General features: G+C 55.3%; 1 protein-coding gene across 1 annotated transcript in view; it reads right to left on the bottom strand.

Annotated features, from left to right (window-relative positions):
• CMIP (c-Maf inducing protein) overlaps positions 1 to 14,786 on the bottom strand; it is a 230,371-nt gene that overhangs the window by 17,276 nt on the left and 198,309 nt on the right. Inside the window, exons 8-10 of the mRNA XM_008139702.3 lie at positions 13,861 to 13,964; positions 12,255 to 12,359; positions 6,285 to 6,638 (exon numbers count right to left, since the gene is read on the bottom strand). Of these exons, the coding sequence (XP_008137924.1) occupies positions 6,285 to 6,638; positions 12,255 to 12,359; positions 13,861 to 13,964 (563 nt within the window). The remainder of the gene's footprint in view (positions 1 to 6,284; positions 6,639 to 12,254; positions 12,360 to 13,860; positions 13,965 to 14,786) is intronic.

Below are 14,786 nucleotides of genomic sequence, written 5' to 3' on the forward strand. Positions count from 1 at the left end.
CCGTGTCGGGACTCGCTAGCTCAGGGAATCGGCGCCACGAGAGTCCCTGTCACAGGTGAGAAGTGCTAAGGAACCGCCCAGGGGACTGCAGAGCTGGACGGCAGCACCGGCTTCCGGAGGCAGCTGTGCAGCCAGCAGGGCTGCTCCCCTCCCACCAGCACAGCTTCTTCAAGAAGCGGCTCCTTCTGCCAACTCCCCGGAGGAGCCAGGAGGGTCAGGAAACTCGGGGGACGGCAGCGCCTCAGCCTGAGGACAGACAGGCCTCCCCAGGCCCCGGAGCATTTGCACAGCCAGGTTAGTGCACACACCTGGTTCTTGGTCCTATGGCCCCATAACGCCTTCATGTTAAATTCAGTGTTTCTCAGCCTTCTTTTCATCTGGTTGCCTCTGTCCCCTGTCCCAGGCCCCCCGCCCCAAGGAGCTCTCTCCTTTTTCTTTTTTTTTTTCCTTAATCCTGACCTGAGGACATAGTTTTATTGATTTGAGAGAGAGAAACATCTAGGTGAGAGAGATACATCGATTGGTTGCCTCCTGTACTTGACCAGACAGGGAACCGAATCGGCAACCCTTTGGTGTACGGGACAATGCTCCACTCAACTGAGCCACCTGGCCAGGGCCCAAGGAGCTTTCTTGATGAATTTTCCTCATTGTTCTCCCAACTTTCTGTGTATGTTCATGTGCTATTTGTCCACCTGTGCTTTAGACCAAAAAAGATGAGAACTGGTATTTGTCCCACCACCAAGGGATGGTTTCGCTAACTCCTGAGAGCTTTCCCACCCCACCTTCTCCAAACACATGGTGATCAAGTGTCCGCCTTTGGAACCCAGCCCACACCCTGGAGGGCTCGGAGGAAAGACTCAAACGCCGGACACGCAGGGGAGAATTCCTCCAAAAGCCTGGCTGCCTGAGCGAGTCTACAGTGCTGCTGGCTGAGGGTTAGTGAGCGCCTACCGGGCTGTGTGCTGGGCAGGAACCTGCTTGCTTAATCCTCAGAACAGGCACAAAAGGACGAGGGAGAATCACACCTGCTTTACAGGTGAGAGAGCGAGACCCTGAGCACCTCGGTGACCATCTGAGTTCAGGCAGATAGGAAGCACGGAGCAAGGGTTCCGTGGATCCCAGTGCCCAAGGCTGGGCACACGCTCTGTGCCGCCCATGGGTGGCTGGGCAGGTGTCAGAGGCCTGTCAGATGCACATCAGGACACAGAGCCCCCTTCTGACCGATACCTGTACGCTTCTCTCCGGGGGAAGGGTCACATTTTTGCAGGAATCCCTTCCCTCGCAACACCCACCTGACACTGACTTGGTTTCCAGAAAACCAAAAGTAATAGCAAACATTGTGGATACACACATGGATCAGGCCAGGTGTTCCTCCCAGAGACCTGGCCCCATGCCACAGACAAGAAAACTGAGTCCCAGTGAGGACACGTGCTGGCCCAAGCTCAAGACGCTAGTAGGAACTAGCGTCTGTGTTCCTACCCACCGAGCTACATGGCACCGCGTGTCCCCTGCATCTACCTGTGAAGAAAGGCCATTTCCCTTTATCAAAAAAGGCACTAACTAGTTTTCCTTTTGCTTTAAAATAATGAAATATGTTCTTTGTAAAAATGCCATCAATGCAGAAAACTCGAAGGCGACTTTAATCTCCCGTAATCGGTGTGGGTGTTGTGCCCAGTGTGTGGGCACACGCTGGGCTCCATCCAGGGCGATGCCATAGCCCGGCCAGGGCTCACTCCTGAATGGAAAGGGATGTGGACAAGCCTGTCCCGTTCCCAGGTGCTAAGCTCAGTGGGAGGCGGAGGCCAGGGGTCTGGAAGGAAGCCCTCTCCCTCCTTCGTCTCTCCAGCCTGGAGCTTGGCCTCCCCATGGCTCACACGGGATCAGGAAAGAGAACAAGGAGGGAAAGAAAATAAGAGGCTGACACTTCCTTCCTCGCCCCTGCCCAGCCCAGCTCCAAGTCTGCTCCAAACTCCGGGTCTGACCAGCTTGAGCATGTGCAATGGGTGTGCTGGGCAGAGGCTAGGAGGCTAGGTGCCCGGGGGCTGGCCAGGCCCAAGGACTGGAGAGCAAAGCACCTGCCATGAGCATCTGGAGAGCTGCGCCAGCCTCAGGGTTGGCGAGTCGGGCAGGCCGGGGGTGGGAGGGAGAGCGGCAGGCCTATGAGCAGCCTGACCACCCACCCCCAGGAAGTAGACAAGACAGCGAGGCCTTCCCTGGCTCAGGGAGGAAGGGAGAGGTGCCTCGAGCAATCTGAGGAGCTCCGACAGCTTCAGGCTCCAGGCCCCCAACATTCACTCCTCGTTAATGGGGCCAGGCTAGCTCTAGATCCCCACTTACAGACGAGACAGGATTTCTAAGCCCCCAATCAATCCCCCTTCCCTGCACCGAACTCCTGGCATCTCTTCTCAGTGGAGCAGCGGCATCTGGCTGGGGCGGTTCACGGAGCGGACTATGCTGGGTGATGTACCACGTTTCCCATGTCCCCTCCTGGCACCTGCCTTCTGCTTCTAGTTACACCTCCCCGTCATTAGACCCCCCACCCCCCCCGCATCATCCGCATTTTCCCCAACAGCCCCCGACGGCTGGGGCATCTTCCAGCTGACCTCCAGACTGCCAGGCCTCTTTTAAAACCCAGGTTTTTGCAAAAATAACTATCCCGAGTTGAGCTGATCAAAAAGCGCAGACCTGTGCCCCTCTCCCTCACAATGGCTGCTCCCTGCTCTTCCTGTCTGTGGCCTCCGTGTGGCCAGCGGCTTCCCACTCCTTCTCACCGGCGGGTGGTGTCACTGCCTTCAGCAGTTGCTGCTACTAGATTCAGAGGGAGCAGCTGGGACCCCGGCATCTAGCAGAGCCTGGCCAGCCGAGGTGCGCAATAAATGCCCAATAAAGGAGTGCATAAACAGATGGATAAGTAAATACGTGAATCGCATGCAGGTGCCCGGCCGGCTAAGAGCTGGACTCCAAACCACCACAGACCCAGCTGCTCTGTCCAGCTCCTGAGTCAGACCACCCAGCCTGGGCCTCACAAGGGGATGTTTTCAGGGGCAACCTTGACCTGCATCGGGAATAGTCCTCCTCTTCAAGGGTCTCCAGGGAACTTTTTGAGGCTTACGTCCTTTCAGAGGTGTGAAATTCTAACCATGTGTGGGCTTTCCTACACATAACCAAGGCCGGGGCCTTTTAGGGCCCGGGCTGTGTATGTGTGTGTGTGTGGGGGGGGGGGGGAGGGGAAGAGGGCGTGATACTCACACTTGGGGACCAGCAGGTGGTCTGATGAATAGGGCTGACAAGCTGGGCCAAGGTGCTAAGCCTGGCTTCCTTTGCCCCCCACAATGCCCTCTTAAGACCCCTCAGTGCCAATTAGAGCCTCCTCTTTCATTCCTTACACGTAACTCTCATTCAGGGAGCACTCCTATTGATAACAGCAGTCCTCTCTTATCAAGAACCAGCCCGGCAAGGTCCCATGCCACTAAAGTCTTAGAGCAGCTCCCCGAGAAAGATACCCATTTCACAGACCAGAACACTGAGGGCAAGAGGAGCCAAGAATGCTGCACAATTACCAGCAGATTGCCATACATGCATTCCCTAAATCCCCAGATGCATGCTTCTTGCCATCAATGAGCTTTGAATGCCATATTGGTATTTTGTTTTCCTCTCAAAGTGTCGTTAAATCATCTTACTCTCAACAGTGTCTTAAAATAGAGGAAACACAGCTGTACTCAGGAAGTGTAGTAACTCCCATCTGCCTGGTGTCGACACTTGCAAGGCGCCCAGAGCCATGCCCTCCACCCGTCTACTGCCCCGAGGCAGCTGTGACTCAGAGAAGACGAGTAACTTGCCCAGGTCACAAGCTAATGCTGGTATCTCTGTGGCCCTCAAGCCCAGCAGACTGGCTCTGAACCTGCGCTCTTTCCCACGTTTCCCATGCTGTCGTGCTCTGAGGTGCTAGGGCTTGGGGGGCCCGGCGTGTCCCAGGCCCTCCAGTGGGCCAGTAACTCAAGCAGGCAACAGAGATGGAGAAGGCAAGTTGCTCGGAAAAGAAGTTAGCAAGCCCACACTGTGTTCTGAACCCCCTCCCGCCCCCATGGTAACCCTGCCTTGTGGAGACACCAGGCGGAGGTAAGGCTGCTCTGCGCATCGGTCAGAACACCTCCGGCTCCCAGCGGGCAGCCCCTGACCGGGCCCCTGACCCCCGCCGCGCCTTGGCAGCTGGGCCATGCGGGCAGGCAGGAGGTCTGGAAGCAGATCAGGAAGAACAGAGTCCTCATTCATGAGCATGTTTATGAAGAAGAAGAAAAAAACGTGTGTGAACTGCATGATGAAACTCAAACCCTTAGTGCTTAATGTGAGTCCGGGCCCGAGCCAGCAGAAGGTCTGGGAGTCCAGGTGCCTGTGGCAGCCAGCCAGAGGCAGGCCGAGTGGAGAGCAGGGCCATCTCTGGCCTGGGGGCACTGCCTCAACCGGGCGAGGAGGATATGAGGGCCGTGGCCGGGGCGTCTCTCAGAGGGCGGACCACACTCCTGAGAGAAAGTGGGGCATGTTCTAGGAGATCTCTGAGCAGAATCTGCAATTTCCTTCGACCAGTGTGTGTGTGTGTGTGTGTGTGTGTGTGTGTGTGTGTGTGTGTGTGTGTGTGGGAGGGGGGCGGGAGGGTGGAGTGTCGCTAGATGTGGCTGTGCCCTCACTGACCTCTGCGGCTAGGAACACGGTGAGGCTGGAGCTGACCCCAGGAGGCCTCCAGGGCCTAGACAGGAGAGGAAGTGTCTGCGGATGCAGCATCCACAGTCTCCTTTCCAACCACACGAAGCCTGATGTGTGTAGGTATGTGCATGTGTGTGTGCTTGTGTGCGCGTGTTCACCTTCACAGACACAACAAGCCCTGCTTGGAGAGCTCGGGGCACCTCCTAGGCCCCCCAGACTAGCTCTTGGCTCAGCAGGCATGGCAGGCTGCCTCCACATCCGGGCCCTGTGCACCCTCCAGACAGCAACACGTTCACCACAGAGGCTGAACCTGTGCTGCAGAGACCCCGTCAGCCCTGACGAGCCCCTGGAGCCAGGCCTCCCCTTGATCCAGGGGCCTGGTGCCCAGACTTCAGACAGGTGCCATACGCCCTCCCCCAACCCCTCTGAAAAGTCACCACCCCACTGACTGCACCTGGCAATGCCAACCTCTGGACTTGGTCCTGAGGGGCCGAGCTCTGTTCTGAGGGTCAGGGCCGTGGGAGCGAGCGGTGAGGCATCTGCTGGATTCTCCCGCCAAGCTGGCCGTGGGACCACAGAGCCAGGCCAGGTCCCTCCACCTGGGGACCGAGGAACCAGGTGCATGAATTTGGGAGGAGTCTGTGTGGTACAAGTGTGAGTGGTGGGACTAGAAAGACTCATGAGGGTCAAAGATGCAGATCCCCACTGTAGAGTCACACTGCTGAGGCTCAGGGAGAGGAGGGAGAGACCTGAAACACCCAGCACAGACCTGGTCCCTGGCTCCGTCGGAGCTTTTCCCACCAGCCAGGACGGCACGGGGCCTGATCCGCAGGCGCCTCCCGAGGAAGAGTGTGGCCCTCAGCACAACCCCGGGGGGCGCTTCCCAAAGATACGCCCTTTACAGAAGACTGCGACATATGCACACACACAACCACCCCGACACCCACAGGCACCCCCCCCCCAAAATAAAGCAGACCACCACACTGAGCACACAAGGCACGCACAGGTCACACAACACAAACACTCACACGCTGGCTCATGGACACACCTGCTTTCACACACAGAGAAACACACACACTGTACATCTTGTGTACAAATGCTCATACCCACCTGTGTGCACTCATAGCCACTCCTGCATAAAAGCAGCACAGTGACTAGACACACCCACACTTGTGCACTTAAACACACATGCTCAGGCAATCACACACATGCTGTCGCCCCACACACCCAAAGCCATTCCCATATATAAAGACACTCACAAACTCAGAATGAGCCCACGCCTTACACAATGTGCAGAGGTTCAGACCCATGTGCTCATGCACAAACTCACGCACACATATTCTCAAACTCAGGCATATATGTATGTGTACATCCCTATACATGTGCCCAGACACTCCAGCATACATGCATACACACCTAAAATGTGTGCCCTCATACTTTGCATATGTGCACCCACACTCATGCGTACCCACACCCCAACTCAAGTGTGCACACTAAGCATGCCCACCCTTGCACGCCTCGAGCCAGTGAACACGGACTACAAAGCCAAGTCCCCTCCCTCATCCCACTGAAGGGACACTCACAGCAGCTTGAGGATTTCCACGTAGCAGCCGAGCGTGCGGTCAGCCTGGGGACCCAGCTCGATGCTCATGGTGCTGCAGGCAGGGCTGACCATGAGGCAGTCGATGAGGTTGGGCTCACTGTCGTTGCCCGCGCTGGCCGTCAGCGCCGGCTTGGCAGTGCTGGTGTGCTCCACCTCCACGTGGATCTCACTGGAGGCCACGACCACCGACTTGAGCCGTGCCTCGGACAGCGTGGCTTCCTGAGACACCAGGTCCGGGCTGGGGTGCAGAAGGCGCAGAGGTAAGGTGGGCTTCCGGTCGCAGGGCTGCTGGCAGCCGTTCCGGATCTCCTTCAGGCTTGGGGAATTGTCGCGGCTGGGGGGAGAGACGGAGAGGGCATGAGAGTGCAGGCGGTGCCACGTGGCCCTGGAGTCCTAACAGCTGTGAGCTACAAGACCCAGTGAGCACTTCTGACCAGACAGGCTCCACCGTGCTCAATGCCCCCTGAGCCCCCCGGCCCCATCACGGGCCAGGTGAGAAAGCTCAGCCTCCACTCCTCACCTGGGAACCCACTTCAAGGGGACCTCAAACCCCAGAATCCCAAACTCCTGGGGCCTGCAGGTCCCTCCTGTCTGCAGCAGCCCCCATTACAGCACCTCCAAACACCATGTGCAAGGTGTTAACAGGTGTTAACTGAGAAAGGGCTCTATGCATCATTGATGTCATTTGTTTGGAAAATGCTGGGCCAAACACAATGAAATTGGTGACTTGAAGCTGGGTGAAGCACCTCCTCCCGGGAGCTTCCAAGTATGACCAGGAGGCACACCTGATGGAAGGTAACTCCAGCAACGGGTTTCTGTTGGTTCCCCTGGACTGGCACAGTGCTAAGTGCAACCACACAGACTTCTCAGACGTCTGGCAATACTACCATCTCCATGTTACGGGTGAAAAAAGCACCAGAGGTCAAATGACCTACGCTTGATCACAGGGCTCCTAAGTGGAAGGGGCTGGGATTTGACACCATGGTGGCTTCCAAGATCCCATATGATCCCATGCAGGTCCCCCTCCTCCATGAAGTTTTCTCTGATTTCTTCCACCTGCCACACTCACCCTGTCTTTGAATTAGAGCTTTCCATCCCTGGCTGGACACCAGTGTCCCCTGAGGCACATCTAAACATCCCAAAGCCCAATCAGATCAGAACTCCTTGAGGAGCTTTTAGGGAGACTCAGAGCACAATGGTATGGTCACAAACAGCTCGTGCAGTCCCTCCCTAAATGTGCCACATGCATGTGCCCCATACTTCCAAAGATGCACATCCTCTTCGTGCACAAGGACTGGACCGAGCGCAGAACTCGGACCCGACGCACACAGAGGGCCTGCATTTATCCGGCACGTGCCATGAGCCAGGCCTGAGCTGAGCCCACCAAGGATGCTTGATAAATGCACTGTAAACTTTGCTGGGGAAAAACAAACGCCATGGGCTGAAGTCCGAAAATTCTATGGTTGTGGGAAAATTGTGTGTGGTCTGTGGGGGGAGGGCAGCGTAACTATCTCTATGGGTTCAGAGCTAATTTGCTGCTCAAATGCTCAACACTCCATTTCCCTTGGTTTGCCTTTGCTGGGATTTCGGAGTGGATTTTCAAGGCTGTTGGCTCAGAGGGTGATTTTCCAGGGAGCCATGCTAACCTGGGTCAAGTTGTCTGCTCTGTGTGAGTACATCACGTACCACTGGGAGCACCGCGGATGGGCCCTGAGGACATCACGGAGTTTCATCTTCCAGGGAATGACCAACAGGGTGGGATGGGCCTGAGCCAGGGAAAGGTCTCCCAGGGTTGTGGCCCTGGAGGAACTAATGACATCACTTGGAACCCAAACTACTGTGGGCTCTGAGGGGGTACGTGCGTTTTAATAACCCTGTGCCTCCACCCTGGGCACTTGGTTATAACCACCGTTCGTGACACCCCCAAGGTCATGCTTGCTCTCTCTTGTCCACCCTCCATGCAGCTGCTGCCAGAGGGGAATGTGGAAACTGACATCTCATCAAGTCCCTTCTTAACTGAAAGCCCATTAGCAATGCCAATGCTCTCTGAATAAAAACTCTGCAACTGAAACACAGGCACAGCTCTGCCACTCAACGCGTGGTCCCCGGCCAGCAGCATCCGCGTTACTGGGCGTCTGTTAGACAAGCAGAGTCTCAGACCTGCCCCGCACCTGCTGCGTCTGCACCTGCACTTAACACACAACCCCCAGGAGCAGCTCAGCACAGGAGGTTTGAGCAGCCAGCAGGCCATGGCCAGCCCCCTTCTCCAACATCATCTTTGCTTCTCTTCCTTTCCCTTTCTCTGCTGCAGTCACGGTTCCCTTCACTTCCTCCTCTGCTGTGGCCCTTCATCTTTAGGGTGGAGCAGGTCACCGGAGGAGCTTGCCAAAAATGCCGATTCCTGGGCTCGAGCCCAAAGTGGGACATTGAGGAGTCTGCTTTTTAAAGAAGCAGTTCAGGGGATCCTGAAGCAGGTGGTTAACCATAGGAAGAAAATGTGACTAATGGCGACTTCACCTGCCCTGCCAGGCCTTTGCACGTTCTGTTCTCTCTGCCTGCATCACCTCACCCTGCCTCTTACCTAGTTAACAGCTAGGAGGTCTCGACTTAAATATCACCCGCTGAAGGATCCCTTCCTCACCTCTCCCGGGAGATGGGGTTCTCAACTCTGGCCATGAACTTGCCTTGCCTTGGGAACAATCCAATGCTAGGGCCATCCCAATTCAATCAGAATTGTAGTGGGTGGGGCTCAGGCACCACTTTCCCCCCTTTTTTATGAAGCTATAACCAGCAGTATGCTGGTAAATGTCTAACAACCTAGTCTCCGGAAAAAGGGAAAAAAGGAAGCCCTGTTTTGTAGTGTTTGCCAATTTCCTTAGTGTAAACACTCCCACTGTGACTAAATTCAAGCCACCAATGTGCCATCACTGACTGTGGAACTGAGAAGAGGTGTGCTTCCAAGTGTAACAGGGCTCCAGCATACCCGGGTGTAACTCACACAGAACCGTCAGTGCATAAATCTGAGGTGCAGAGCTTCGTGCGTTTTTACACATTCCCGGGTAATAGCCAGCCACCAGATCAGGACATTTTGGCACCATGGGCATTTTGGCCGGATAATTCCGGGTTCTCTGAGGGGGGCTGCATGCTCAGCAGCATCCTTGACTTCCACCCACTGGATGCCAGCAGCACCCTGCCCTCTGCCCAAGTTGTGGCAACCCAAAACGTCTCCAGACCTTGCCACATATCCCCTGGAGGCCAACACTGTCCCCAGCTGAGCACCACCGGCCAAGATGTAAAACATTTCCAGGAGCTCAGAAGTTTCTCTCCTACTTTTCCACCTAGCTCTGCCCCCCAAAGGTGACAACTACTCGGGTTCTATCACCATAGATTCATTTTGCCTGTTCTTGAACTTGAAGGAAAAATAATCACACCATATGTATCGCTTAGGTCTGATTTCTTTCACTCAATGTTACGTCTGTGAGACTTGTTCATGGCTGCACGAGTTCATTCATTCCTGCTGCTTCATAGTCTAGCTTCTGAGAACAGACCACAGCTTAGTTATCCATTCTACTGTCAGAGGACATTGGAGTCGAGGCAGGTTCCAGTTTGGGGCTATCTATATATATAAAAGCCAAGCAACCGGAACGACGGAATGACCGGTCACTATGACATGCACTATGGCAGCCAACCAGCCCAATCAGGGACCCAATTGGCCCCCCTAACCTCCCGTGGCCCCTCCCCCTGGTTGGCCTCACCCCCGACTGGCCCCCCTCCACTCAGGCTGGCCCAGCCCTGATCACCCCCTCCACCCCAATCGGGGGCAGGGCCAGCTGGCCAACCTCCCACATCCCCTCCCCCCGCTGGCCTGGCACCGGTGACCACCATCAGGGTGGGCCAGCCAGTCCCCACCTGTGCACAAATTTGTGCCCCAGGCCTCTAGTTAAAAATAATGATGCTGTAAACATCCTTGTACTAGTCTTCTGATGAATATACTGGAAGCTGAGGAGCTGGGTCACAGAGCAGGTGTATGCTGAGGTTTACCTTCTGATTTTGTAAAGCCTCCCAGGTGACTGGTATGCAGCCAGGGTTGAGACTCCCTGCTGGAGACCATGCTAATGCCACCTCTGGCTTCTCTCATCTCAGCCCTGACCTAACTGTACTGTACCCGCTTACTTGCTCAATCCCTACCCCTCCATCTGCTGGTGTACCCTCCACTCTGGGAGGGCAGGGGTCCCATCCGCTGGCTCACTTGGTGCCTTCCATACCTGGCACTTAATGGGCCCTCACTAACCGAGTACTGAGTGAATGAGGGAAGGAGGAAACCTGGTTGTTGCTGTCCCCAGCCCCTAACTGCGACAGTGTGCACGGTTCCTAACCCTGGCGCTTTCCACCTCCCCCCACTTGCCCCCGGGGACGGGAACTAGGGGAGAGTTCCAGCACCCTTGTCTTTCTGTCCCCTGCTCCCGGGTCAGGGAAGCCCTGCAGGGCACGCTGGCAGGGCTGTGGAGATGCAGAGGGAAAGCTCTTAGATGTGTGGGTTCCTGCTCCTGCCCCGAGTCCCAGCTCAGGTGTTCTGGGAGAGTGCCCAAGGAGGCTGAGATGAGTCAGAGGCTTCAGGAGGAAAAGAAGCCTGAGAATGAGTGAGTGTGTGTGCGCGCGCACAAGTGACCACCTCACGCTCTTCCTGCTTCCTGGGATGGCCTGAGTTTGAAAAGCACGCAGATCAGATTGGGTCCAGAGCTATGGCAGCGAGGTCAGGGTGAGCACCACTGTGTACATAGGGATGCTGGGATGTGCACTACCCTCTGACTCTCTTCTTTACTTGATATAACATGTTGCAGGTTATACACAGGCACTTGGGAATGGTCAGCATGGCATCTTCATGTTCGGGTCTCAAGGGCACTGTCACCTCTTCTGAACAAGGTGGACATGGTCCCCTTTAAATGTCAGGACCTGGGGCTGAGGACATTAAAAATAGCCGTCCTCCCTTCTTAAGCCCTGTCATACATACAACACACCCCCTTACGGAGGTTCATTTGTGACCCCTTCCCCAAGAACTCCAGTGCAGTGTTTGTTTAGAAGCCCATGGGCAGGTTTTCAAGGATACAGGGTCTCCACCGCCTTTTCCTTAAGGGCTGGAATACATTCCTGCTGGATCCCGACACATTTGGTGGCCCTGGAGTGGTGCTGTGTGCCACCTGATCAACTAGACCAGGTGGCGGCAGCCAATGCCATGTCTGCCCTGCACATCGTACCCTCTCCAGTGACCTCAGAGGTCACTGTCGAAAGTTCTACGCAAATGGATGGCATTTGCGTCATTGCACCCCAGGAGTGATCCTCACTTACGGAAGCCTGGGAGCTGGTAAATAACTACAGTGGTGGCGTCACCCCCAGAGGAGTAACTCTGAGACTGTTCCCCGAAGTCTCCCAGGATGTCCAGTGGGGAATGCACAGGTGCCCGCGGTGGTCACCTGCTTACTAACACAGGTCTGGTTTCTACTATCTGTCCTCTCGCCAGTGCTTCCTGGGGTTCACAAACACTTGCACACATTCACACAACTCCCATGCACACACCCACATGTGTGCACACAGTCTCCCTCACACACACACATGCATACACACTCATGCTCCAATGTGTCACACATGCCAGGTGGTGAGAAATATTCAGAATAAAACACTTGCTCCTAATGCCCAGTCAACACAACAGCCTTCAGATGCCGGTACTGAACCTGTGTTTGTTTTTCCAGCAAATCCTGGTTCTGGGCTCTGGAATCAGTGAGCACACGGGATCTGGCAAACACCCTGGAGGCTGGCCTGGTGAAAGCCACTCCACCTCCCTGGGCTGGTCAGGTATGTACAGGCCACCGTCCTTGGTGACCCGCCCTCTCGTCTCACTGTCCCCACCCTGGGGTGGTAGCCCCAGCCCTTCCCGGTGGCGACGGTGACTGACCTGTTGATGAACTCTTCATAGCAGGAGTAGATGGCAGCCAGGCACACGGCCACCAGGTTGGGCAGGACCCGGGGGTGAGGGCAGTGCCCTGTGGGGCCGTGCATGCTGGAAGAGAGCAGAGGGCAGGGTGAGAGGCGGCTGCAGGAGTGGCACCATGGCTGGGAGGCAGGGGGAGCACAGCTTGAGGCGGTCATGGGGGAGCACGCTGAGCCTTTTGCTGGGGAGTTGGCAATACCGGGATTGGGTCCTGGCTCTGCCATGTGCAGGCAGCAGAGAACCAAGGTCCAGCTGTGAGCTCCGGATCCTGGTTCCTGGGTTCAAGTCTAGCTGAGCGGTCTTGGCATATCGCTTAACTCTCCACTCTCAGTTTACTTAGCTATAAAATGGGGACTACAGTCCCCTCCTTGCTGGGTAACAACAGGAACCCAATTTTCTAAGTCATGGGAAGACCTAGCATAAAGTGGCCATGCGGCCTGGGCAGACACATTTATGCCTGGGGGTTCTGAAATCTTTATTCATAACACCTCACTTTACTCTCAGAAGTGCCCTGCTTTGGAAGAAAAATTAATATGGTCACCCTGACCTAGCATGGGGTCTGAAACACAGTTGCTAAGGCCTCGGTAGATGCGGCAATTGTTATTAATCATGGCTATCTCTATGCCTCAGTTTTTTAACCTGTCAAATGGGACAGTTTGGGGCCTGGAGATAATACCTGTAACATTCCTGGAAAGTCACTGTGGCCACTGGGACTAACCTCAAAAACTGCAAATCTTAACTGGATGCTTTAAAGGGACCCTGGAGTCACCCCATCTCTGGCAGAAGCACATGTCATTTGCGTTTGGAAATGCTTTGTGATGGCAGGTGAGTATACCTAGGAAGAATGTAACTTCAGAACTGGCTTACCCAGGATATTTTGATTTTCTTAAAAAATAAGAAGAGTCATGACAGTGGCCACTAATGCTCCCATCACATTTATGCCTTGTTCTTAGTGTTTGTGTATTAGGTCACCAAAGCCCTCAACTGGATGAAGTGGGTATTGTGGTTCTCATTTACAGATTAGGAAACTGAGGCACAGAGAAAAATATTTAAAAATCAAAGCAAAAGTAACTCCCCCACTCAAACCCCAGAAGGGAGTAAGAACCAGAATACTTGGCTTCCTTTCAGCAAGTTTGGGAGGAAGCTGTTCAAGTCCCCAGTGGTGACTCTCGGGGCCGCAGGGGGTCATTTCCTATATGCCGGGCAGCGCAGCCCAGGGATGTGGGACCCGTGGAAATGCTCCTATTACTCAGGACATTCCCACTTCCTGAGTTCCCACTGAGCATCAGGCATGCTAGGGGCTTCCTCATGTATCATCTTATTTGATCACACAACCCCCGTGTGGAGGACACAGGATCAGAGAGGTACAGCAATTGGCTCAATGCCACGCAGTAAGTAAGTGCCTGAGACCACAGGTGGTCAGGAGGATCCAGGAGACCCTCGCAGAAGAGGAGACGCTCCTGGCCCCTGAACACGTGGCTGCTCTCCGGGCACCCGGGGAGGGCCTGGTTCTGGGCTGAAGGACAGCTGGCTCACAGGCTGGCGGGGAGGGGTCGGCTGGGAGACCCACCTCTGAATGAACTTCTTCACCACTTCCATCCCCGCGTTGAGCTCGTTCAAGGCAAGGATGTACTCCTGAGTAAACAGCCTCAGTCGCGGGCACTTCCCAAAGTCCTGCGGAGAGAACGGGGTAGGATTGGGACACGCTGCAGAAGAGGCAGGAGACCAGCAGGGGCGGTGGGAGCCGCTCTGCCCGGAGCCACTGGTGCGGAAGGCAGCGAGGAAACAACAGCCACCACCCCTTTCTAGAAAGCACACATTCACATTTTCTCTGCAATAACTTGGCCCTGTGACACTCATGCTTACACCCTGTGATGGCTGACAATAGAGAACATGACCTGTCCTGTCATAGGCAGGTTTCTGGCACGTGTAGTCACCCATGTGTGGTCGGCAGGGTCGGCATGCCACACAGACATGGTCGGAAAACAGCCAACAGAGCCTCCCTCTGTATGGCCACGAGCAGACTGCAGACATCGAGCCAGGCCTCCCACCACGCTCGGGGAGGCAGCAGACGTCTCTTCTGCAGCCACCTGCTGGGTTCTGTCCCCTGCTTTCCATGGGCTCTCACCTGACGCCACTCAGAACAGCAGAGTCAGAAGGTGCCCCAATCTGGGGCCATCCATTCGGGGGTCGCTTTGGGACTTTTTGGGATTATGAAGGGGCAAATGTGGAGTCTAGACATCCTCAGTGAGGAGACACCTTCTCCTGAGTGAGAGGACCGAGGTGGCCTGAATACCAGGTGTGGCCCCCAGTGGGGAGGGTTGCAGTCCAGGCCTCCTCAGGGGGCTCCCCCCTCCTCTTGGCTGACCCTAACCACCCACTGTGCTCCACACTAAACTTAAGAGTGACCGATGACTTTGGCTATAAAAAAGCCACCCTCAAAAGGCACATGGGATCAAAAAGGCAGATCACACAGAAGGATGAACTCAAAAAGGC

This window comes from Eptesicus fuscus, chromosome 21 (genome assembly GCF_027574615.1).
Source record: "Eptesicus fuscus isolate TK198812 chromosome 21, DD_ASM_mEF_20220401, whole genome shotgun sequence".
Taxonomy (NCBI): domain Eukaryota; kingdom Metazoa; phylum Chordata; class Mammalia; order Chiroptera; family Vespertilionidae; genus Eptesicus; species Eptesicus fuscus.